This window comes from Drosophila melanogaster, chromosome 2R (assembly GCF_000001215.4).
Source record: "Drosophila melanogaster chromosome 2R".
Classification (NCBI taxonomy): Eukaryota; Metazoa; Arthropoda; class Insecta; order Diptera; family Drosophilidae; genus Drosophila; species Drosophila melanogaster.
The window spans coordinates 2,946,681-2,971,143 of record NT_033778.4 but is presented as its reverse complement, the minus strand read 5'-3'; the positions used below and the strand labels follow the sequence as shown (position 1 = coordinate 2,971,143).

The 24,463-nt window shown below is 35.4% G+C and overlaps 1 protein-coding gene across 2 annotated transcripts in view; it reads left to right on the top strand.

Annotated features, from left to right (window-relative positions):
* Nucleotides 1-3,091: 3,091 nt before the first annotated feature.
* The window catches only part of Scp1 (Sarcoplasmic calcium-binding protein 1), a 35,458-nt gene continuing 14,086 nt past the window's right edge, over nucleotides 3,092-24,463 (top strand). The window contains exons 1-4 of one of the 2 annotated variants that reach the window (NM_001276231.1): nucleotides 3,092-3,160; nucleotides 3,953-4,049; nucleotides 7,922-8,088; nucleotides 16,067-16,147. In NM_001276231.1, the coding sequence (NP_001263160.1) occupies nucleotides 3,998-4,049; nucleotides 7,922-8,088; nucleotides 16,067-16,147 (300 nt within the window). In that variant the 5' untranslated portion in view covers nucleotides 3,092-3,160; nucleotides 3,953-3,997. Of the gene's footprint in view, nucleotides 3,161-3,799; nucleotides 3,828-3,952; nucleotides 4,050-7,921; nucleotides 8,089-16,066; nucleotides 16,148-24,463 lie in introns of those variants that run through there. The other variant, NM_001015389.3, reaches the window with a different exon arrangement.

Here is a 24,463-nt window from a genome sequence, read left to right as displayed (position 1 = left end):
CGCAAAGTGAGAGCTTAGCGAGAAACGAGCTACATTGCTTTTTTTTTTTAGTTATTCGTGTGAACGTGATGGATTCGGACGGGGAATTTCTTGCATCAAGCGCAACTATTAACTTTCTGTTAAAATAAAACTGGCGTCCACTCTAACTTAACTAAAGCGATAAAGCAGGTTTCAAACTGATCTCTCGCTTTATCGCATGAGCTCACAACTCGCTTCGCTCTCACTCTGACATCTTTCGCGCGATTGTACTTAAAAATTCATGCAGTGTTTTATCGCTCGTTCTCGCCCAATAATATCGCATCGCTTCTCGAACTTACTCTGCCGTCAGACCCTTAAAAGTTATCTTTATGAAAAAGCAAAGAGTAAGATTTTTACAGATCATCAGCCCCTAGCGTATTCTCTGCATAGCTGTAATGGAAATGCCAGAATTAATAGATGGAAAGCTTAGCTAGAGGAGTATCATTACACGCTATTCTAAAAACCAGGAAAAGAATATATTTTCGCAGACGTGCTCTCAAGAATACCATTACACCAGATTAACTCTGTTTCCTTTACGCAACATAGTGCTGAAAGTTCTAGCCATGATCTAGTATTGTAGTTCATGTTGAAACAGCAATATATGTTCTTTAAAATCTAAAATTCTTTTACAATCAGACAGATCCAACTTCAGGCTTACATTTCCACTTCCAACCTTCCATAAACATAAAATATACAGTCCGGAATATACTACATACAAAATAAGAGCAGACCTAAAGAAACATCTCAACCCATCCGTAATAAACTGCATCCACATGACTGAACAATATTATTGAAAACTACAGACAATCTACCGAAGACACACCGTTACCGTTCAAATAGAACGGTTCCATTTGATTCCATTCGACACTTTCCGAAATACTGAGATGCCTCAAAAGAGGAGGTTCAGATAGAAATTTACAAAAACTTTTAGAAAGAACAAGTTATAAGTACAATTACGGTTTCTATTCAGTTACAAAGGAGCGACCATTAGAAGTATTCAGAAAAGTGACCCAAACTCGGACCAAAACGAAACAGCCAGACAACACATTTTGAAGACTTATCAAACAGAAACCAGACCTCGGAAATCATAATAAAAAGAAAAGGGAAATACGTAATTATCAATAATAATAGTTCTTAAATTGGCTAGGTCCCAGGTGAAAATACATAGCGGCCACTCCAGATCACGATGACCTGGTCATAATAGAGCAGAGCTCATTGACAACAATAACCAACAAGTCATTGTTTACAAACAAGAAAGAATAAACAAACTGACTACAGTATCTAAAGCTCTAACAATTTCTATACAAAAGGGCAGTTCCGTTCGTTTAGAAATTGCTCTTAGTTTACAAACCCAGATTAGACTCCTAAAAGTAGAAACTGCCATCCAGTGGGCGCGACAAGAGGTCGTAACACACTAGTACTAAATGAAGATGAATTAATTGAAATAGAAAGAATATTTAAGGGAAACAACATGTTATTACTATCGATGAAAGAAGCTATGGCGTTTTCCGAGGTCTCTATTCTACATAATAAGACAACACATTTGTACATCGTAAAAGTCGCAAACTTTATAGAAATACTAAGATATCATTGTAAAACCAATAGTTAAAAACAACAGAACTACAACAACTTAGACTTTCAAGAAATCTTTGCTTTCGAAAATCTTACCTATATATACATATATAAATATGCGATGAGAAAAAAATTGTAAATATAAGAAATTAATTAATTAAATTAGTTGATTGCTCTCCAAATTTAGTTCTGGGAAAGAAAGATCTGTGTAGTTTTAGCAACTCCGACAACTTATCCAGAATGGAAGAGGTCGACGACGGAATCATCCTATTAAACGATTACGATGGAATCATATCCTGGATCCTCACAGAGCTTCACCTACTTTGTTTAGCTATCAAACGACTCGATGATTATCGACAACAGGGGGATTCGCCAACTTGGAACCTACAGCCCTGTCTCCTAGTTCGCCTCTTGTACAATTTACAGATGAAGAAAAAGAAAGACTGAGGTTATATCTCTTGAAACACTGAACCGTTGCATATACATAAAAGGCCAACAGCATAACCCTACTGACGCTCTTCGACAATACTCTGATTATCATCCTGGGCCTTCACACCTATAGTCAAAGGAAGAGAAGCATAAACTTGCAGCTTAGACCTATACCGGGAATGGAAACAAAAGTTAACATCAGCTACCTCAGTTCAATAACATTCCCTACATAAATTAGAAAGTTAAAGTTAATAACAATGAATTCAACATCGGTCTACAACAGAATGTAATAGAGTAACAAACCCCAAATATGCAAGCTCAGCGCCACCAAGCAGATTTCCCAAAATGTGTTTGGCAATTGTTTCCGCTCCCACCAGCGCTTGTGATTCCAAGAAGCCGACGTCGATCCTCTGCCAATAAGGACAGCACAGCCGACAGCTAAAGACTCGCAGCTTATAAAGACGATGTTCTCACTTAAGTTTATAGTCCAACTCTTTTAATGCTCGTTACTCATAGAGTAAAAGGGTATACTAGATTGGTTGAAACAGGCAGAAGAAAGCGCTTCCGACAATAAAATGTATATATATTCATGATCAGGATCAATGTATCGATTTGCAAAAAAAAATTTTGCCACGCCTACTCAAACGCCCCAAAGCCGACAAGCCGGTCACCCCCGCACTTTTGAAAAATTGTTAGATATTTTTCATAATTTTATTGGTCGTGTATATTTCTATTGATTTGCCAAAAAACTTTTTGCCACGCCCACTCAAACGCCCTAAAGCCACCAAACCGGTCACGCCCACACTTTTTTAACAATTTTTTATTTTTTTTTCATTTTATTTTTTTTCTAATATCAATCAATCAATCGATATCAATCGATTTTCCAGAAAAATTATGAACTTTCGCGTTAGCATTGACCCTAGCTTAGTTACTGGTATCTGATAATCAGGGAACTCGACTATAGCCTTCTCTCTTGTTTTATATTATTATACCCGTTACACGTAGAATCAACGAATCTAATTTTACTCTACACGTATGGGGCATAAAAACATATATATATTTTCTTATATGTATATATATTGTTTTTATATAATATTATATCTTAACAGTAATAGACAACTATAGACCGCCGATCACAATGGTAATAAGACATAAAACTGTACATTTGAATGTTGAATATTGTATCTCCTATATATGTATATGTATATGTACATAAAACCGAAAATAAGAATTGTGAGTTTTATAAAATGTGTGCTTTATAATAGGTTATGCATGTACTATAAATATATACTTGTGAATATACATGTGTGTAAGCTTGCAAAAATAGTAAATATTTTTCTATTAATAATCATGTCAATTAATTATCAATTCTTTAAATGTTAAAATGATTTTTGATATATTTTACTATTAGTGTTCAAATACAAAATTAAATAGGGGTGAATTGTTCGCTTTTTTTCCATTTTAAATGGTTAATTAGAGCATAATCTATATGGAAACTTTCACGAATAACATTGTAACAGGTAGGCTTAATATTTGGTAGTAGAAAACTGAATTGTTATTGATTGTGATTTCAAAACAGTGCTATAGTTTACTTAATACAATAATTACATTTAGTACAATGGAAACTCCTAATTAAAAATAAACTACCTTTTGAAAGAGAACAAATATATACAAATGCACTTTCTATACAATACACATTTGTATGTATAATGTTTAGATACATACCATGTAAATAATGTTGCCAAAGTGTACGACTTTTGGCAAAAGGTTTAGCAAATTTAGTTAGTCTGAAGTAAGCTATTCCGAAGGTAAGGAGCTCATATTTACTATTCAAGAACTTTTTACCTAAAAGTACTATTTATAGATACCAAAAAATTTTAATTTATTTATAGACTTTTATTAGTTCAGATAGTAATGGTATTTCTACTTTTAGCTATTTACATTTTATGAGGATAAGCTCCAAACAAATTCCGTCATAATGGCTTATTCCTGGGATAACCGTGTCGATTTTGTCGTTCGGTATATGTATGGTGAGTAGAAAAGGACTTAGGCTTATTAAACGTATCCTATAGTGAATTAAAATACCTTAAAAATTTACGTATATTTTATACAAAAAATTTAAGTTTATATTCCATTGCATTGAATACATAAAGCCATTTTTATACATATCTTCGGAACTATCCGAAATCCGATATTTTAACAATATATACATTTTATTTTAATTTTATTTAATATGGGACGACTATATCATATAGCTGCATTAAGAACTGCTTGAAAATTAAACACCCAAAATAGAATATAAATAAAAGTTTCGTTTTTTAACACTATGGGTGCTAAGTAGACATATATGTTTTTGTAATTACTGAAAGGGTATTTGGATAGGATTAATCAAATTTGCAAGCGCACAAATACAATAAAAATAACATTTACAATTGCTGCGGATCAGATTTATGTAACAATCTCAAGTCTGGCAATTTAAATGTTGCGCCATATTTATGATGTAGTTTTATAATCCGTTAAAATGAGGTCACATGGAACCGGTCAAGTGGTCATTGCAGCTTATATGAGGTTAAGCCAAAGACATTTGAAGAACAAGATGCGTAACGCCATACAATTTTTTGCACACAATTTTATCGGGATGGCTCCAGAGGTGGCTCAGCAGTTCTTTTCTACGCATACAGTGACAGCCGACAACTGTATGGTAATGCATTGTAAATTTGACAATTTACAAGTTCATAGACTTTACATCTGTATTATCTTTGTTTAATTGGCAACATGTAAAAAATTCTTGGCTTGCATGGCCTTAACCAAAGACCCTAGTGTCTAGTTTCTTTGCCTTAACTATATTATTATTTGAATATATATGTACATAATATCACAAAATAAATTTCAAAGATGACTATATTAGAACAAAGGTTATTAGGGCGTTCACTTGCCCCTTGTGAAAAATTAATAAGGCAATCATTGTTGCAATAAACGTGTTCGTGTCTCAAGATATGACTTTTGCAATAAAAAGTTTTCATATTTTTATTCATTTTATAAATATTTATTTTCTACTACTTATTATTTTTGTGAAATATCTTTTCCTCAATGTAATGACTTCTTTTTGGAAAAGTTATGTTTTAATTTAAAATTTTATTATTTTATTTTATTATCCGTTTGATTAAAGCTGACTATACGCCGAGCTTCTCTATTTTTTGAAAGTTTCGCTATATAACCTAGTTTATATATTTAATTAAAGTCGTTTTGTTGCAATATCGTACTTTAGGTGATATATTCAAGGTGTAAATTCGTAATTATTATTTTATTTTATCATATTGCTAAGAAATTGGGTATACTAGGGTATACTAGACTCGTTGAAAAGTATGTAACAGCCAGAAGGTAGCGTTTCCGACTATATAAAGTATATATATTCTTAATCAGGATCAGTAGCGGACATGTCCATCTGTCCGTATGAACGTCGAGATCTCAGGAACTATAAAAGCTAGAAGGTTGAAATTAACCATACAGGTTCTAGAGATAAAGACGCACACTCATTTTTTCATATTTTTATTAGGCTTTAAAATTTCTATGGATTGGCCACAAAACTCTTTGCCACGCCCACTCTGACGGCAGGTTACAGCTAGGTTATGTTGATCATTAACCGAAATTATATTAGGCTAAGTTAAGCCGAGCTTTAAATCTCTCTAAATGCCTATGGGACTCTTGTGGACTCCAAATGGCAACCTCAACTTCACTTGGTCGTAGGGAAAATATTTCAGAGTGTTCAGACAACACGGTTTTCGAGTGTTCGCTTGGATCTCCAATCGCTAAGCTATGAAATCACTGAAATCTATATTCATTGTTAATGGTTTACAATATTAATCTTTGTGCAAATTAAAAGTGTTCCTTTTTAATTATTTGAACAAAAAATTTTTATTTTATTATAATTTAATATTTTATTCATGATAGACCTTTTCACTTATACTATTACAAGACATTCTTTTTATCTCTTGTCTTAAATTTAAAACTGTTCACGATCTCGTCCCGATTCAGACTGATCTTCTAAATATTAATCCTAATCCACTCAACCTTGGCCAGAAGCTTTTCTTTAGGATTTTCTTGAACTGTAAAATATGTTTAGGGTAAAAGCTTTATACTGAAATTATTTCACAGCATTGTGAAATTCAAATTTGTTGACTAGTGTTTACTTTAAGTTTGGTTATTCATCGGGTGGCTAAGTGATGGCGACTAAACGAGGACAAAGGAAATGCTGATGAGATTGGAGTTTTAAATTTGTTTATCAACTGGGTCAGAGTGCTATATTTACGGGTTGGATAACTTGCACATTTGTGCTTTTAAGTCAACTCGCACGTCCACGACGGTTGCGAGTTTCTTACAACTGCTGCTTCTCAGCGCTTGACATTTAAACGATTGACATGTGAGAGATAGCGGGAGCACAATACTACTGTTATAAGCTGGCGGTACAATATATACATTTACATATAAATGCAGTGGTTCATACAGATGCTGGGTTTCTTTGGTTTTTGGAGCATTATCTACGGCGTAGGTAAATCTGGGCGCAGGGTCGAAATAATATTTTCGAACTTACGGCACGGCGGCAACATTTTATTTGTCGACTTAACACATATTAATATTTCTCCTATTTGTTTTCCATAAAAAAGATAATCTTTTAAATATTTATCTATTAATATGAAAATTTATTTTTGTAAGGATAAGCTAACATAATAATGGGAGGGTGAGTAGCCAATTTTAATGGCCCACTATAAGTCTAATGATTCTAAACTAGAAATTGTTCACGTTACAGATTGATTCAAATTCATTGGGTAATCACCGAATTGATCTACAATTATAAGAAAATTGGTAATTTTTTCGGTTTGAGGATGTGGTACTCAAGTAAATTTTAATTTTTTTTTTTTTTGTAATTTCATAAGTCTTAAATTATGTTCTGTTTTAATTTGTTCTTTTTTCCGCTTTCAAATTCTTTTAATTAATTAATTAATTCAATGCTTGTGTACCCGTTACGGGTAGAGTAACAGGGTGTTTTATATTTGTTAAAAAGTATGTAGGCGGTTGCAGGAATGGTTTCCAATTCAATAAATTATATATATTCTTAATCAGGATCAAAAGGCCTAGCCATAAAACCTAGATAGTTGACAGTAAGTGTGCCAATTATCAGGATGTGGAAGCAGCTTGCTTAATAAATAAAAATTTTTTTAATTTGTTATTTGTTTGCCTTATTTCTATCTATACGCCCGGAAAAATGGAAAACTATTGTATAATTGTACTATTTTTCCTCAATCCTGATATATTAACTTATTACTCCCATTAGATGAGTAGCAGGTATTTGTTAGTCGAAGTCGAGATAGATTTTAATAAAATGCACTTTTTGGGTTTTTGCTAGTGATCTTTGCAAATGCGAAGGGAAAACAACAAGAAAGTCATAGCGATTGACAATTTTATTCAACAAAGAATAACAACAAACAAATAAGATTTAACGACTAGCAGTGTACGGGCAAATATTCTTGCAAAAATCGAATGTACCATGTAGAACCATTTGTCGTTGTCGTCCTTTGTCCCTGCCACCGTGCAAGTACAAATAGGCCCTTTTTGTTGCAAGAAGCTTTTCCTGTGTTTAATTATAACAAACTTTTAACTTTTTACAAATCTAAAAAGCCATGGAAATATCTGCGAGATATTAAAGTTCTCCTTAATCAAAGGAAATACGTCATAAATTATTTATTTTCCATTGGAAAAGTTTACCGCACTAATTGTTTGAACAATATTTATAAATTGCAGGCTTAGCAAGAGAGAACGTTATAGTCGAGTTTCTCGACTATTAGATAACTGTTACTTAGCTATTTTAATAATACTACGTTGACTAAATTATATATTTTTTTAGATATCGACAACAATGGATTTCTGGACCAAAATGATTTTCTGTGCATGGCAGTAAGAGCATGTGTCGTAGAAGGAAAAGGTGATTGCAGCACTGCTCGATTGGATGATTATAAAAAGCTAATGAAAAATTTATGGGATGAAATCTCTGCTATTGCTGACGACGATAAGGTATTCACATTAAGCTTAAATATATTCCGTTGTAATCGACAAAACGATTACGACATAACGAAATACATATCCAACCTTTTTCTACTCATTACTCGTAGGGTGACATAGTTGATCTGGTCATAAAAGCTGGGAAGTTGAGATTAAGCATACAGATTCCAAAAACGTAGACCCAGCGCAAGTTTGCCTGGCCCACACTTTTGAAAAATGTTTGGATATTTTTTTATATTTGTACGGCTCGTTGCGCCACGAACCACACTGATCTCCTTAAGTGGCTGACCTCACCAGCATTTAGTAGCCTCCTTTGGCAGTTCACCGTGTTTGTATCATCTATTTATTAAGGCGCACTCATTGTTTTTAGTCGAGAGTCACACATCCCACTGTAATTTCTCCAATGCATTGCAATGCCTGAGCCCGTAACCTATTGATTGGCAGAAACGCCTGAAAGAAAAATATACACCGTGTGTACGCTGCGAAGTTCATTTGAGACTAACTCTAATGAAAGAAGAAACTAAAATTAGTATACATATTTACCATACCATATTCGTGAGGCTCAGATATGTCCTGTTCGTATTGAAGCGTCATTTCAGTTAGCAGTGCTGTGCAGAACAAATGCACAGAGCTTTTCGATATGCAAAATGACTAAAAGATAAAAGATGGAGAATGCATCGTGAATGCTAATGTTATTGGCAACCTATACTTGTATGAAGGCTCGCGTAGTAAGTGTTTTGCAATGGTTCATGAATTCCTTAATTTCCTCACAATATAAGTCTTTCAGCTTGTATTTTTGGTACAGAAGCATTGTCTACTCCGCGAAGCATCCCTTTCTTGATAGAGAAATTTAAGTGACCAATTCTGTTCTGCAGGAAAATTCCATCTTCAGTTGTCAGCAGTTTTATGAAGGGCTCAGATATCAAAATACCATATCCTACCCAGCACAATTAAGTTAAGTTGGTCCACGCGGAACTTGGAAATTAATTTTGGACAGAAACAGTAACCACAGCCGTTTTCGAAACCGATCATATACTAGCGGAGTTAAAATCATGACACCTATTTAATCGTGGACGGGTTAGAATAGTCTTTTGTAGTTGGTCTGGACAAGGGTCTAAGGAACGTCAGCAAGCAAAAAAACCATATTTAGTTACTGGGTAGCACTTAAGCACGCACCGTTTTTCGCCGGTTTGTCGAATAGAGGTCATGGGTTTTGTTCCCTGTGACAATTACTGAAAGGCCTATTTTACTAGTGTTGGGCCAACCGCCTGAAACTCCTAAATTTATCCTTTGTAAATATGCCAACTTTGACGATAGCTACGGCACCTCAGGTGCACAGTATGTATGACTTTCGAAAAAAGAGGCTTTTGCTCCGAAAAAGCATGGTTTCGTTTCTTCATTAATTTAAAATGGCTAATGAAAAAGCTTATTAGCATTCCGTGACCCCGGCGTATCAACAACGTATCAACTTGTGCAAATACAAAGCTGTTTAAGCTTTAACATTAATTAAATCGCTGTTGTTGCTGAGTGAGTTGTTGACAACAATTTGTGTCTGCAATATTCAAACAAAGTTAAAAACAGTGAACATTGAAAGTACAGTTTGTCAAGAAATTGTTTGCACAATGAAAATAAATTGTACTTTTGAATTTCAATGCAAAAATATAAAGGCCTTTTATTAAAATTCATGGATTTTTTTTATTAATATCTATTTATTCATATGTTTTTCATCAATATGTAAAAAATAATAACAAAACTATTAACAATGAACGAGAAAAACTACTAAATCCAAGTTTGCACAGATTCGACACTGTCAAGAAATTGCTTGCACAAAGTACTTAAGCTATCTTAGACTTATAGTTTATAACAAATTATAACACCTTGAGGTAATTTTAAGCTTTCAGTGCTGCTCGGTTGTTTGCTGACCTTTTTGCCACTTTTTTCTTTAAATGAACCCACAAATTTTCTATAGGGTTCAGATCTGGAGTCTAAGGATGCGTATCGATGACCTTGCCGCAGTCGTAAAGCGTTCCGCATATTAAGCGCCTTATGCTTGGGGTCATCGTCCTGGTAAAATTTAAAATCAGGTCTATTGTTCTAATAAAAACCGAATTTTTTGGCGCTGGATGTCAGATTGCATTTCAAAATGTTTATTGTTCTGCATTCATTGTGTTCTCTATGAATGCCAAATCTCCAACTCCTCGACTAGACATTCATCCCCAAATCATAACCGACAGTTTGCAAAATTTGACTGTCGGTATGATGTTGCGGTTCTCCAGCGCAGTAAGCTACACTCTGTTGGGTTCATCGTTGTAATACAAAATCATCTTTCTATTCCTTTTTGCCAAAATTCTCCGAAATGCTTCTGTAAGCATTACTGAAATGCTCCCGAATGGATTTCTGTAAGAATTCCCTGAAAGGCTTCAGGATACATTCTCTCAAAAGCTTCTGGATGCATTCCCTAAAATGCTTTTGTAAGCATGCATTCACTGAAATGCTTCTGGGTGTATTCTTTCCAGAATCAATTATTAGGAAACCTAGTGCTAGTGAACCTAGTAAAACGAGTGCTTCCAAAGAGAAGAGAGTGTTCTCAAAGAATACAAAAGTGCATGTTTAAAAGGTATTTCAGTTTTTATTTTATTTGCTTACACGTCTATAAACATCTGCAAGACAAAATATGTATAAATTAAATTTGTAATAATTAATAATAATAACAAAATAAAATAAGAGTTGGATTCCCTCTATATCAGATACCCACTACTCAGATAGGGGGAATGCGAACACGAAATTTCCTAATTTTTCTGGGGAAGCGATAGAAATTATCTGGGGTATCGATAGATTTAGGAATGATCGTGGCAACATAGGTCAACAAGCTTGCTTGGAATCTGAATGTTTAAATTTCTAGCTTTTATAATTCCTGCTATCGTTCATACGGACCGTCAGACGAACGGACCTCGCCTATTGATCCTAATCAAGAATTCATATGTACCTCTACCTGCAACATAGTTTTCAATGAATTTAATATTTTATTCATAGAACACATAGAAGCAAATATATATCTGTTAATGCCGTAAAACGAAAATAATGGAGAAAAGGAAAATAATAAAACGGAAAAAAACGCAAAATTAAATTTTTTTGTATTTTATATTTATTAAGTGAAGAATCCGTTCATCTTAATATTGTATCTTAACATAACAGGATGGAGAAATATTCTGAAGAATTACCAAACACTATATCAAAATAAGTGAAGTAAAATTAAATAATTTATGAGCTACTTATTTGCAAAAAAAAAATTCTAAGAAAACACTGACTATCTTGACGAGTCAAAATCGAAAGAGCAACGGATCAACTGAAATGCTTTATATGCCTTGATTTGCTTTTCGTATGTATCGTTTGTTTAAATTCTGCTTGCTCTTTTACTGTTGCGATTAAAAATATAGCGTCTGGCAGTGTAAGAAAATGTACATACATGTACATATACGGTTTTGATTTTGTTTCACATATTTCTTCGATGTATGTGCGTACGAATGTATTTAAAAAAACTATATAACTCTATAGTCAGCGAGTGGCAATGATATCGCGAAATTTCATCGTTTTGGCATATCGGGAAATAAAATGATAATAATGAAAGTTGTTGGTAAAGGGGAGGCGTGACCAATGTTTTTGGTATACCGATAAAAATTGGCAAGACAAACAATAAAACGAAGAAAAATCTAAATATATTTTAAAAGTGTGGGCGTGGCAGTTTTGGGCGGTTTTGGAGGGTAAGAGTGGGTGTGAAAAATAGTTTTTTGACAAAACGATAAAAATTTACAAGACTATTAAATATGAAAATAAATCCAAACATTCTTAAAAAGCGTGGGCAGTTTTGGGAGGTTTTAGGGTGTTAGAATAAAATACAGGATAACACAGGATAAATATAGTACATTGTCAATAGCATAAAGCATACCACGGTTTAATAATTTCATGTGTTGAGTAATAATGATGGCCTTTAGTTTAATTATAATTTTTACATTACTGTTTGGTTTAAAAGTTTTTGGTAGAGTCATTTCAATGTATTGTTGTTTCATTCCAAATATTTTATTTTTAAGTTGTATTTACTAAGCCTAATTTGCCAACGTTGTAATTCCATATTTGGTTCTTTAATGTTATTTAGTCAGACATTTAATATACCAAAGGGGACTTCATATTTATGGACGGACTGGAAATGTTTTTGTAGATCAGGGCAAATGAGACTCTGGTCATTCATAACAACGGTTCTTAATTTTTCGAAAGAATGATACTCTTCATCATTTATATTAATTTTAGCTCCTTCTTTAAGAACAAAAAAAAAAAAACAAAAATACCATTTGGACTAAAAGATGACCTACGAGTTTAGTTTGCTATTCGAAAAATTCGAACTTATCTAACTGGTGCTTAAGATATGCCTCTTTAAGCTTTCTTTCGTCCGTATGAACGTCGAGATCTCAGGAAGATTCAGCATACAGCATACCACACTTTTGAAAAATGTATTTATATTTTTACACATTGTAAATTGTAAAATTATATAGTAAATTTCTATCGATTTAAAAAAAAAATGTTTGCCAAGCCCACTCGAACGCCCTTCATCCGCCCAAAACTGCCATGCCCACTCTAACACCCTACATCCGTACAAAACTGCTACGCCCACATTTTTGAAAAATTGTATATTTTTTCATAATTTTATTTGTTTTGTAAATTTCTATCTAACGGGTATTCTTGTTTCAACTCAAATGGCATGCAGGTGTAATCGTGACCGTGATAGAAGAAAAGTTTTTGGTATGGACTTACAATCCATTTCGATTTGGTGGAAGCCTTGCGCTAAGTCAATTGTTGTAAAGTATTGGCATTTTTCTAATTTGTTTAAAATTTTATCCATCTTCGGAATCGGGAATTTATCGTTAATAGTTATTTCATTTTAGTTTCGACCAACCTGAATTTCGGTATGTGGGGTCTGAGGTAATGTCATTGTTCAATGCGTAAATTATTTCAGCTGTAAATTTGTTTCCTGTACTTGCTTCGAAAATTCCTCCACTGATACCTGGTGATTTTCTTAAATAATCAATATAAACGTTATTACTCATTAACACTTTTTCTAATAGAATGGGATAAAATGGGGAAAATTTACAAATTTGTTTTATTTTGAGAAGCCAGTCATTCTTCGGAAAACTTTTTGAATTTAACGTGTTTATTGACGATCCAGTGTCGACTATACATCGGTATCTGTAATTGTTGAGCATGATGTCATGGTGGGCTCCATTGGAAAATTTTCGGATTGCCAAATTTGCTGATTTGTATACTCATACTTAGTTCGATTAAATGGGTATACTAGATTCGTTACTCGTTACACTTTATGTTTTAAGAATCTTTATGCTTAATCTCAACCTCCTAGCTGTTAGTTAGATGTAAAGAATTAAGGATCCATATTTTAGACATTGCTTAAAGTATTTTTTAAGAATCTCAATAAGAGATCGTTAGAGATAATTATATTTAATTAATATCTGATTATTCGTTTCAAGTATTTATTGTGACTGATCTAGAGTACAATGTTACTGCACGCAGGCAGCCAAATTACACGCTAAAGAGGATAACACAATAAGAGAAAAAAGCTTTTGGTTACCGCGACCAAAAGAGGGAGACACAGTGCATTGACTTTATTACATATTATTATATATACATACATATTACATACATATTTTCAACACTCCCTCTCAATGCAATATGTCAACCCTTCCGGATAATATTTTTATCTTAATTCCAAAATCAAAATACATTTTTGTTAGTTTAAACCCATCCCTTGGATACACTTTTCATGTTTAAATCTATTCACCAGCCCAATCCGCGTCAACATAGCAATGTATAGGCACACCAGTACGCTCGTAGTGTAACTGCAAATCAGCTGTGCCCCTCAAGTATCGCAGAACTCGCTTTGCACCGGCTTCGTGCTCTTTATGTGGGTCAGAGTTCCGTTGTGATAGTTTAATGACCGAATGCATAATATCAGGACGAGTTGTGATTGCCAGATACATTAATGAGCCAATCAGCGATTGATAGCTGACTTGATTCACCTTCTGACAATCGGCCTTGTCACATTTTACTTCAAAGCCTGCTTCCAGTGGGATGAGATTCGACTTACAATCCTGCATCGAATAATCATTGAGAAGGCTCTCAATATACTGCTTGTGGCCAATCCTGATTCCACCAGTTTCTCCGTCACGTTCAATTTCGATACCCAGGAAATGTCTTAGCTCGCCCCCGTCTACGACATCGAATTCTTTTGAAATTGATGCTTTAATATCGCACAGTTCCTCCTTGGTTGAACTGGCTATGATAAGGTCGTCTACGTACACTACAACAAGGTTCTTACTTTTGCCAGAATTACGGGTGTAAACACATGGCTCGCTAGGGCATGAAGAAAACCCAATCTTTTGCAGTACTTCGTTCAGTGGTTTATTCCATTCTCGGCCGTTCTGCTTCAGTCCATATATAGATTTGTGTAACTTCAGCACCTTCTTTGGATATCGTTCATCGATGAATCCCTCTGGCTGCCTCATATATACCGTTTCGTGAAGATCACCATTCAAGTATGCAGACGAGACATCCATTTGGTGCATGTACAGACCGTTTTCCACCGCCAGAGCAATTACTAATTTAATTGATGAGTAGCGTGCCACTGGTGAAAACGTATCCGTGAAGTTACCGCCATATCGCTGAGCGCACCCTTTTGCGACAAGTCGAGACTTAAACCTCTCGACTTTGCCCATCTTGTTACGCTTCACTGCAAAGACCCATTTTGACCCAATGGCCTTCTCACCTGCCGGCAAATGAGCCGTTGCTCCTGAATCAAGGCACCACATATTTTTTGGCAATTCGCCAAGCTGTACAGTTGAGCAGAGCACAGAGAATGATTTCTCGGTATTTAAGTTTTCGCTCTCTCTATGTTCTCCTTTCCTTTGCCTACAGTTTACAGCTTTGTGGCCGCTACGACCACAGTTCCAACAATTAACTGTTCTTTTCCCGTTAATCAGTTGCTGATTATTTACTTGCACACTCTTCTTAATGTCACTTTTCGCTTTTTGTTTCGCAGACCGAATTCCAAATGCACTTTGTTCGCTTTTCGCAGAATGTTCTTCATTTGCCATACGCCTTTGCCCTTCCTCTTGTAATTTTATTTGTGGGCAACTCGCGCGTTTCTATTGCAACTACGAAACTTTCAAACGATTCCGGCAAACTGGACAACAGGAGAATACTCAGGACTTCTTCTTGGATCACCAATTGAATTTCTTTTAGTTTTTCAACAACCGCACAAAAATTGTTCACATGACTCGAAACAACTTCTGTTTCAGACATTCTCATGTGCAACAACTGCTTTATTATTATACTTGCATTATACTTGCTAATGCTTTTTCGTCCTTCGCGTCGAACGAAGCCTTTAGCTCAGCACTATCACTTTCGTTTTTAACCACACGTCCACACACCACCCCCCATAATTCCGCATGAATTAAGACACTCTTCATTTGTACAGCCCACGCACTGTAGTTTTCACCATCAAGTTTTTCTATTTGGTTTATTGATGAACTCATTTTCACTTCGATAAGTTGTTCGTATTAAATCCCTGAATCACAATATTTAAAGATGCCGAAAATTCTAATTCGTTTAGAACTATTCACTTTTATGTCCGCGTGGGCTGGGCCCATAACCTATTCGTTTCAAGTATTTATTGTGACTGTATCTAGAGTACAATGTTACTGCACGCAGGCAGCCAAATTACACGCTAAAGAGGATAACACAATAAGAGAAAAAAGCTTTTGGTTACCGCGACCAAAAGAGGGCGACACAGTGCATTGACTTTATTACATATTATTATATATACATACATATTACATACATATTTTCAACACTGATAAAAATGTATTATATATGTGCAATAAAGTACATTAAATATAAAAGTTTTTTAAATTTAAATATTTTCTAGGATGGCAAAATATCCAATCAAGAATTTAAGGATGCTGTAAAAAAAACATGTGTGGGTAAAAAGTACGAAGAATTTCCACAGGTAAGACCTATATCTTTGTTTTTACGAGTTTAATTTTCAGGAGTAAGAAGATATACCAGAAGGATGCACATCCGACCGTATATTAGGTATATAAATTCTTTTAAAAAAATGTGGTATCGATTTCTGGGTATGATTTTGATATAATATTGTGGAGACCTTATTTTTAAAGTGCAGCAGTGCATGAGTTCAGATGTGCGAATGTAATCAATAATATATCCGTTACTCAGCTAGTGTGAATGCGAACGAGAAATTTTATAATTTCTCTGGGATATCCGAAGAAATTTGAGAATAAAATGACAAAATATTTTTAAATTTCACGACTAATAAAATTATGAAATAATATCAAAACATTTTCCGTAAGAGTGAAGTGGCAAAAAGTTTTTTACAAATAGATAGAAATTTACAAGACTAATATAAATGTGAAAAAAATACCAACACATTTTTTTAATAGTGTGACAGTTTTGTGCGGTTTGTGGGCGTTAGAGCGGACGACATGGATTAATAAACTTCCGCTGCGTCTATGTCAATAGGATCTGTATGGTGCATCGCAACTTTCTAGCTTTTATAGGTTTTGAGATCTCGACGTTCTTACGGACAGACTAACATGGCCAGATCGTCCCGGCTATTAATTCTGCTCAAGAATATATATACTTTATATGGTCGGAAACGCTTTCTTCTGCCTGTTACATACTTTTCACCAAATCTAATATACACTTTTACTATACGAGTAACGGATATTACAAAAAATTTTGATATTGGTCTTTTTATGAAGAGGCAAGAATAATAATATTTCACAGGGTGTATTTAATAATACGAATATTTAATTTGTATACAAAATAACGCTTAAGCGGTATTTAAGTAAGCTTTACAAAAATATTTTGGTAGATCTGTAGAAACTGTCAATACAATCGGTATAATAAAAAAAACGAGTAACGGGTATAACAATTAAACCATTTCTCAAAAAATTGGGCGCGACCGTTTTGGGCGTTTTGTAGAGGCCATCTATTAAAGGGGCGTGGCCAAAGTTTTGTTGGTATACCAATAGAAATTGGCAAGACAAACAATAAAACCAAGAAAGATCCCGTCAATACCGGTTTTATGTTGTTAATTTGTACCGTGTTTTGTGATAAGAATGAAATCTGTTGTTTAATATTTAGTCTGTCGCCTTCATCTAGTGTGCCAAAACAGTACTCGCAAAGTTAAACAGTCCTAGTTGTCCGTTCATTTCTCTTATCATTTTTTTAATTAGGAAAATTATTTGTAATAAATATTTACATTCCCGACATTCTTCAAGTTGTGTTATGTTGATCGTGAGACAATGGGTCATTGTTCCAGATTTAAATGATTGTTTTCGATTGTTTTCGATATGGCTTATTTCGATTGTTACTGCTGTAGTTTGTGTCATCTTTAAGGTCAATATAAATATTATGAGTCCGATATGTGGGTCGAAAGTTAATATTTGCTATTATTAATAATTGTTTTCTATTTAAATTTGCTATTGTTTTTGTTTTTCATATAATTGTTCTATTCTGCCTGTTACCCTATAGGGATTTTTAGTTTTTAACCGTGGTACTGGGTTTGTCCAAATTCCGTGTAAATTTCATAATTTTGTCTGCTCTCTTTAGGTTTTTTAATTTTATTTTCTTTAAATCTCTCATCTCATCTGCGAATTATACATAGATGATCGTGTCTGCGTAATGTACAATCAAAGGCACTAGTGTTTTTGGTAGAATGGTGGCTGGTATCTGTCCGGTTGTATTATGTTTAGTTTTATGGTTGCATGTGTCTAAAATTGTTATATTCTTGTTTCCCTAATTTCTCAGTCTTCAGTAATGATTATTCGTATTTTTCATTTATTGCTTTGTAAAGGAGTAATACATCGGCTATTCCTGCTCGTAAATTTGTATTCATTCATGAATGAACTTGCGGTAATATTCGCTTAAGCCTTAAAATGATCGATTTGGTGAAAGGCATTTTAAATTTTTACAAATATTCTGACATTTCCCTGACTTGGCTTAACTCGGGATCGGAAGTTAATCGGTTAAAGTTATATCATTTTAGTTTTGTTTTTTAGTTAGTTTTAATTGGTCGACGACCACCCTGAATTTTGGTTTACCAGATGCGTCCATTTCAAAGAACAATGCATAACGTACTGAAATGGCGTAAGTCGTTTTCACGTGTAATTCCTTATTTTAGCACTTCCTCAATTTGCTTATAACCTTCTGTTTCATGAGCAAAAGGATATGAGTAGGGTCTTTTATATACTGGACATATACTGGACATATAGACACTAGACAATGTGTATTACAGCAGTAACGGTGCTATCAACACTTAATTTGTAACTGAACTTGCTATGCAGAAGGCAAATAAGCAAGTTTCACATAAAAATGATTAACGCAGCTGTGCTCGCTCTCTATTGAGAGAGAGGAACATAGCATAAAGGGGAATGCAAAATCTATTGCTGCACAGAGCATTGTATAAGGGTGATTAATAAAATAACTCAAATTTATGATGAGCTGCTGCTGGCTGCGGGCTGCACAACCAAACACATATTTTTATTTATTTTATAAATTTTTATTATCTACTACTTATATTTTTATGAAATATTTATTTCTCAATATAATGTATTCTTTTTGGAAAATTTATGTTTTAAATTACAGTAGTTATACTAATTTTCTTTGTATTTGCCTTAATTATTTAGTCTATTTATCATCATTTGACTTAATAATCCATTTTTATTATTTAAAATGCACATTAGTTTCAGTTGTTCAGTTTTTATTTTTATTTTTTTTGTTAACTTCCAATTTGATTGATTTGCGCGCAATTTCATCATATTGTTACGAAATTAGCCAAATTCCCCTAATATGTAAATTCGTATTTCTTCGATCAGAATTGATTTCGGGCCGAAATCGTCTTCTAGCACAAGTACGCACACATATTCACGTTCTCGTCTCTTGTTTTCCCTCACACAAGAATGAAATTTCTATTTTTAGATTTTTTACGCTCTCAGCGTAAGCGAGCGGACAGAGGGAAATTTTGGCCGTCACCAAAATAGTGGCTACATAGTGCCAACCCTTCCAATGCTTCCATTATATCGCCGAAATGTTCCTTAAAACGTTTAAAAGCTTTGGATTTTGGATTCACAAAGCTAAATATTGGGAATTACCTTCCTTTTCAGAACGGACTCGCGGAAAAATGTAATAATATTCGTTGTTCCAATGGAGTTCCGAATATCTGGCAGTGCATTAAGCTCGCCGATGACTAAATTTAGTTAATGCGACAAACAATGAAAATATAAAGCTCTCTTGTATTTCACTGCTAGCCATTGTTGAGCAGCCTTCAAATCCCAGTCCTACGCATTTGACAGGACTGAGATCTGCTTTAGTTAGGAAATCGTCAATAGCATTATCTATTGATTTTGCATCCAACGTTTTTATTTCCCCAAACCCGACAAACGATTCTTGGACTTCGTTTTGGCCTTCATGGAAATACCTAAACCCTATTGACAATTGCTCTGATCCAGACAAATCAGCAGTTTCATAAGCTATAACGCTATAGGCGTCTGCATTTTCAATTAATTGTATAAACTGTTTTTTTAGGACTTCACCACAAAGGCTGATTACATTTTGAGTTTAAACTGATCGATAGCTTGCATTTCCTTTTCCATGCTCCATATGCTTTTTTAAAACATTGTCTACAGCGCCGATTCTAAGCTTGTAGAAGTCCTTTACAATTCCGTAGTGCTTGCGTCGCAACGCCACGTCGTGGGATCCGCAAAACACAATACAGGAGTAATGTTATTATCTTTCTATTTTCCTGAATAACGTTTTGTAACGTTATTTGTGTGCCCTTCGCGACCACGAAAACATCATACGTCTTGGGCGGTGTCCAGCATTTTTTTAATTCGGTCTTTTTTTCATAGGATAAGAACGATGATCGTCCAATATCGTTTTCATTGCAATCATCCTGGGCTAAATCTTTCGAAAAGCTTGGTCTTGCTATTTCGGTCGAAGTGGCCGCAGCACTTTTAGATATTCCAACGCCTAAGTCGGGAGCAGGCACAGCTGTCTCTATTTCGTTTTCCACTTTTTCGTCATCGTGATTGTTGTTACTCTCTCCACCTTTTTCTTCACATAGTTTGCGCTTTTTTGCTAATAAGCCAACCAATGAAATATTTAAGAACTTTGTAAAATCAACCCCGCTATAGGTAAATAATAGCGCCAAAACACAAACATTGATTTCTGAGGTCAACTCATACCCATTTACTTATCATAATCGGGGCTGCCTTATTTCAATGCTTACCAAAAAATTGTTTTATGCTTGTATGTGGCGGGCTTATACAACAAAATGTTTTTATTTACAGAAATCTTGTCACAATTGCCTTGATTGGCAAACTTTGTACAAGTGCATAACACAACACTTTAAGGCTAGGGTCGCGCATTGTAACCATGATCCAACAACATAGGTCCCGCCGATCTCCGTCTGAAACTCGTCGTGTTCTGCGCTGCCACCAATCAAACTCATTTTCCATGAGTGTGGCTGAACCTGTGTAATTGGAGCATGCTGTTAATTGTTCTACATGCTGTATAATATTCCCAGCAGCCCATTATGCCATCCTCAGCTCCTTCATCGCTAATCGGACCTTCGATGTTTCAGTACGAGACTCTCCGTCAAGCATGGAACACATTCATGCAGAAGTTCCACAGGGAAGTGTACACTGCTGACATTCCCACACCCGTCAACAACACCGATGAAGCGCCCCTGCTCAGCTGATCCTGGCCACCTACGCTGATGACACCGCCATGCTTGCGTCGCACTCATCCTTGCAATTCGCTTCCAATGCAGTTCAGGAATGGCTGCATGTAATAGAGCGATGGGTTGCCAAATGGAACATAGCCATTAACTGCACTAAGTCGGCCTGTGTCACATTTACCCTGCGACCTCAAACCTGCCTAGGTCTTCTCTTCGACGGAAATACCATTGACTACGTCTCATCCCACTGCTACCTCGGAGTTCACCTTGATCGGACGCTGAGTTGGAAAGCCCATATCACGGCAGTTAGAGCCAAATCCTGTTGGAAACAGGAAAAACAGGACAGGCTTTTCCACTCAATCAAACTGCATATGGCAACTAAGGCTCTTTTAATAAAAGCCATATTAGGTCCAACACTGACCTACGCCATCCAAGTGTGGGGAACAGCCTCTAAGACTCGGCTCAATAGGCTTAGAGTAATACAATCACGAGCGGCACGACATGCATTTGGGCTACCCTGGTATGTGAGGAACCGAGTTATTGAAAGGGACTTAAAAGTGGTCCCATTAGGAGACCAAATAAACTTCCACAGCAGCCGATATGCCGACAGACTTAGAGCCCACCCGAACCCGTTGGCGAATGATCTTGTCGACCCTATTTCCCTCCGACGTCTGAAGAGAATACATCCCCATGAACTCCTTACACGTAAGATAGTATAATCTCTACATACGTATACACTATAATTGAGGAACAGAATCCATAATATCTTTCAAGCTACACATAAGGTTAAGTTCAGAAGGAACTGGACGATTCCTAATGAATAATAATAAATGATTTAAACTCTAAAAAAAAAAAAAAAAATAATAATAATTTTCCAACACTGGAAACTCTTAGTGAAACCACCTAGCAAGCAGTATGGGAAACAGATCGACAGAAGTGGGGGCAGGTTGACTAAGGGAAGGTACGTGATAGGCAGAAAAATATGATATTTCATGAACATTCCTTTTAGGTCTAGGGGGGAAGGGGTAACTGCCCTCCCCAACCATACCCTGGCGACGTCCTTGGTGTCTACTATGCATCGGTATCTGTGATTGTTGTACTCGTGGGTTCCCCTGCTGGTATTGGAAATTTTCGGTTTGGTGAACTTGTTGATTTATATATATACGTCTCGTTTTGTTTATACTGTAATTAATCTGTATTGGTCTGCTATGTTTTTGTAATCTAATTCGTGTTGATGGTGTCTTTCATCTGTCTGCATACGTGTTTGTCCGCTGCCTTCTTTAAAACGCTTAGTCGTTTCGGGTGTCGTTTGGTCGGTCGCGATTTAAGCCTGGTTTAAATTTATTATACAAATATAATCTGTTTTGATCAAATTGCTGTTGTCTGGACGGAAACAATTGTTTACAAGTGGTCTGGCTGTTTATATTTGGTCTTTTGATCTGCGTGGGATTTATGAATGCATTAAAGGTGGTAACGAAAGGGGGTAGCGATTGATTGGAGTGAGAGTTTAGTATTCGTATAAATACAGGGTGCGGCAGGATAATTTCCTTTTTTCATAACTAAATGAATACTATTGTAAACTATTTATTTATTTAGGTACATGTCTAAAGTTATTATTTATTTTTTTTTTTTTTTAAGATGAAATCGGATAGGTGACGTTGCAGTTTGCCTGAATGTAGTGACTCATGTTACAATTGATTTGCAGTCTGGGGCGAAGGCCAACGGGGCTTAATTAAAGCGATTCCGAACAGCACGCTCTTGATAACCGAACATCCGTTTGAAAAGTATGCCTCAACGGCAGAGGCACGCTCCTCACTATTTCAACGCATGATGGCGACTGAACCGTGTCGGGACAAAACTTTGCAGTAGCCCCTCTTGAACGGGACCACTAGCGCTCCGTTATGACCGTTATGACTGAATGACGCGCATTTCAAAAAAGGAGGTTATGTTGCCGCACCCTGTATATGAGTTTAGTGAGTTTGGTACAGCTTTGGAACAATATCGGAATTTTTTGGAAATTGGGTCTTCATAAGTACCTTCTTTCTAAGTAATTTGTCGCATTTTTTGAACAGTCATTCATTGGTCATGACCAATCTATCAGGAAGTGAGCGTTTAATAGTATTCTTTATTGCTTTCGTATAAACTGATGAATTATATTGGTTGTTTTCTAAGTCTAACTTATTCATGACAATAGTTGACTTAACTTCCAATTCTTCACAAAATTGACGTAAATTACCTTTGTAGGGTGTACAATACAAACGTCTCAAAAGTTCCTCCAAGGGGGAAAAACCCTATCTGGCAGACCTTCTTGGTATCTCCAATGACTTGTAGTTCGATGGCTGCTCCAAAAATTACTGATTTCTGTCGAGTATCAAGTATTCGATTCGTCTGATAAACGAACTAAGGCTGCTGGGCTCCTCAGAGAACTGGGCACTTGGCGTATTTGTTGAAGGAGTTGGGATTAATTATCGACAGATAATGACATCTTAATTTATAAACGTTATAAAACATTTTTAGTTATGTAACGGTCACACTTGTATTTGTTTGAGCGGGTTAATGTTTTTGTTCACAGACTGCTACAGTACATCGAGTCTTATGCCTTATGTGAACTGCACTGTGCACTTTGATATTTTATTTTATACCTTATTAGCGGTCTCACTTTCGAAAGCGGGCGATTAATTAAGGTATTTAATATTGTAAGAACACACAGGTTCTTGGGGCGGATACCTATGAAGTAAAAACTACTGATTCACTTTGTTGCGGCAATTTCGCTTGCCCAATCTAAAGGAAAACTTGGTCATGCAGGTGATTTTTTCACTTGATTGTCAAAGACTACGGTTTTACTAGGACTTCCTTTTCGGTATTCTATCGGCAGCTTTCGTTATTTGGCTACGTACGCAATCTCGTAACTAACGAAATTCGTTATTTGGCTACGTACGCAATCTCGTAACTAACGGATATGGCAAGCTCAACAACGTGCTCAACAACAACAGCGGTATTAAAAATATAATACATCACCGAGGTTTTAATTATTATTCCTGTTACTAGTGGAGTAAATATAGTAGATTTGTTTAAAAATATGAAACAGGTAGAAGAAAGCATTTCCGACTTATATTCGGATATTCTTGATCAGTATCAAAATCCAAGTCGATCTGGCCGTGTCTGTCTGTCCGTCCGAACGTCGCGATACCAGGACCTATAAAAGCTCAAAGAACCTCAAGACGTAGACGCAGCGTAACATTGTTGACCCACACCCATTCTTACGCTCTCAAACTGCCCAAAACTGGCACACCCGCACATTTAAAAAATGTTTTGATTTATCTTCGTTTTATTATTTGCCTTCCGATTGTCTATCAGTATACCACACCTCAACCACGCCCCACAACTACAAAACGCCGAAAACGTTCACGGCCACACTTTTGAGAAATGTTTAAATATTTTCTCATTTTATTTCCCATATTTATCGATATCTTATAAAAATTATTAAATTTCGCGATCGCATTTCCACTAGCAGAGGAACGGGTATCTGATAACCGGTGAACTCGTCTTTATCATTATTTTATT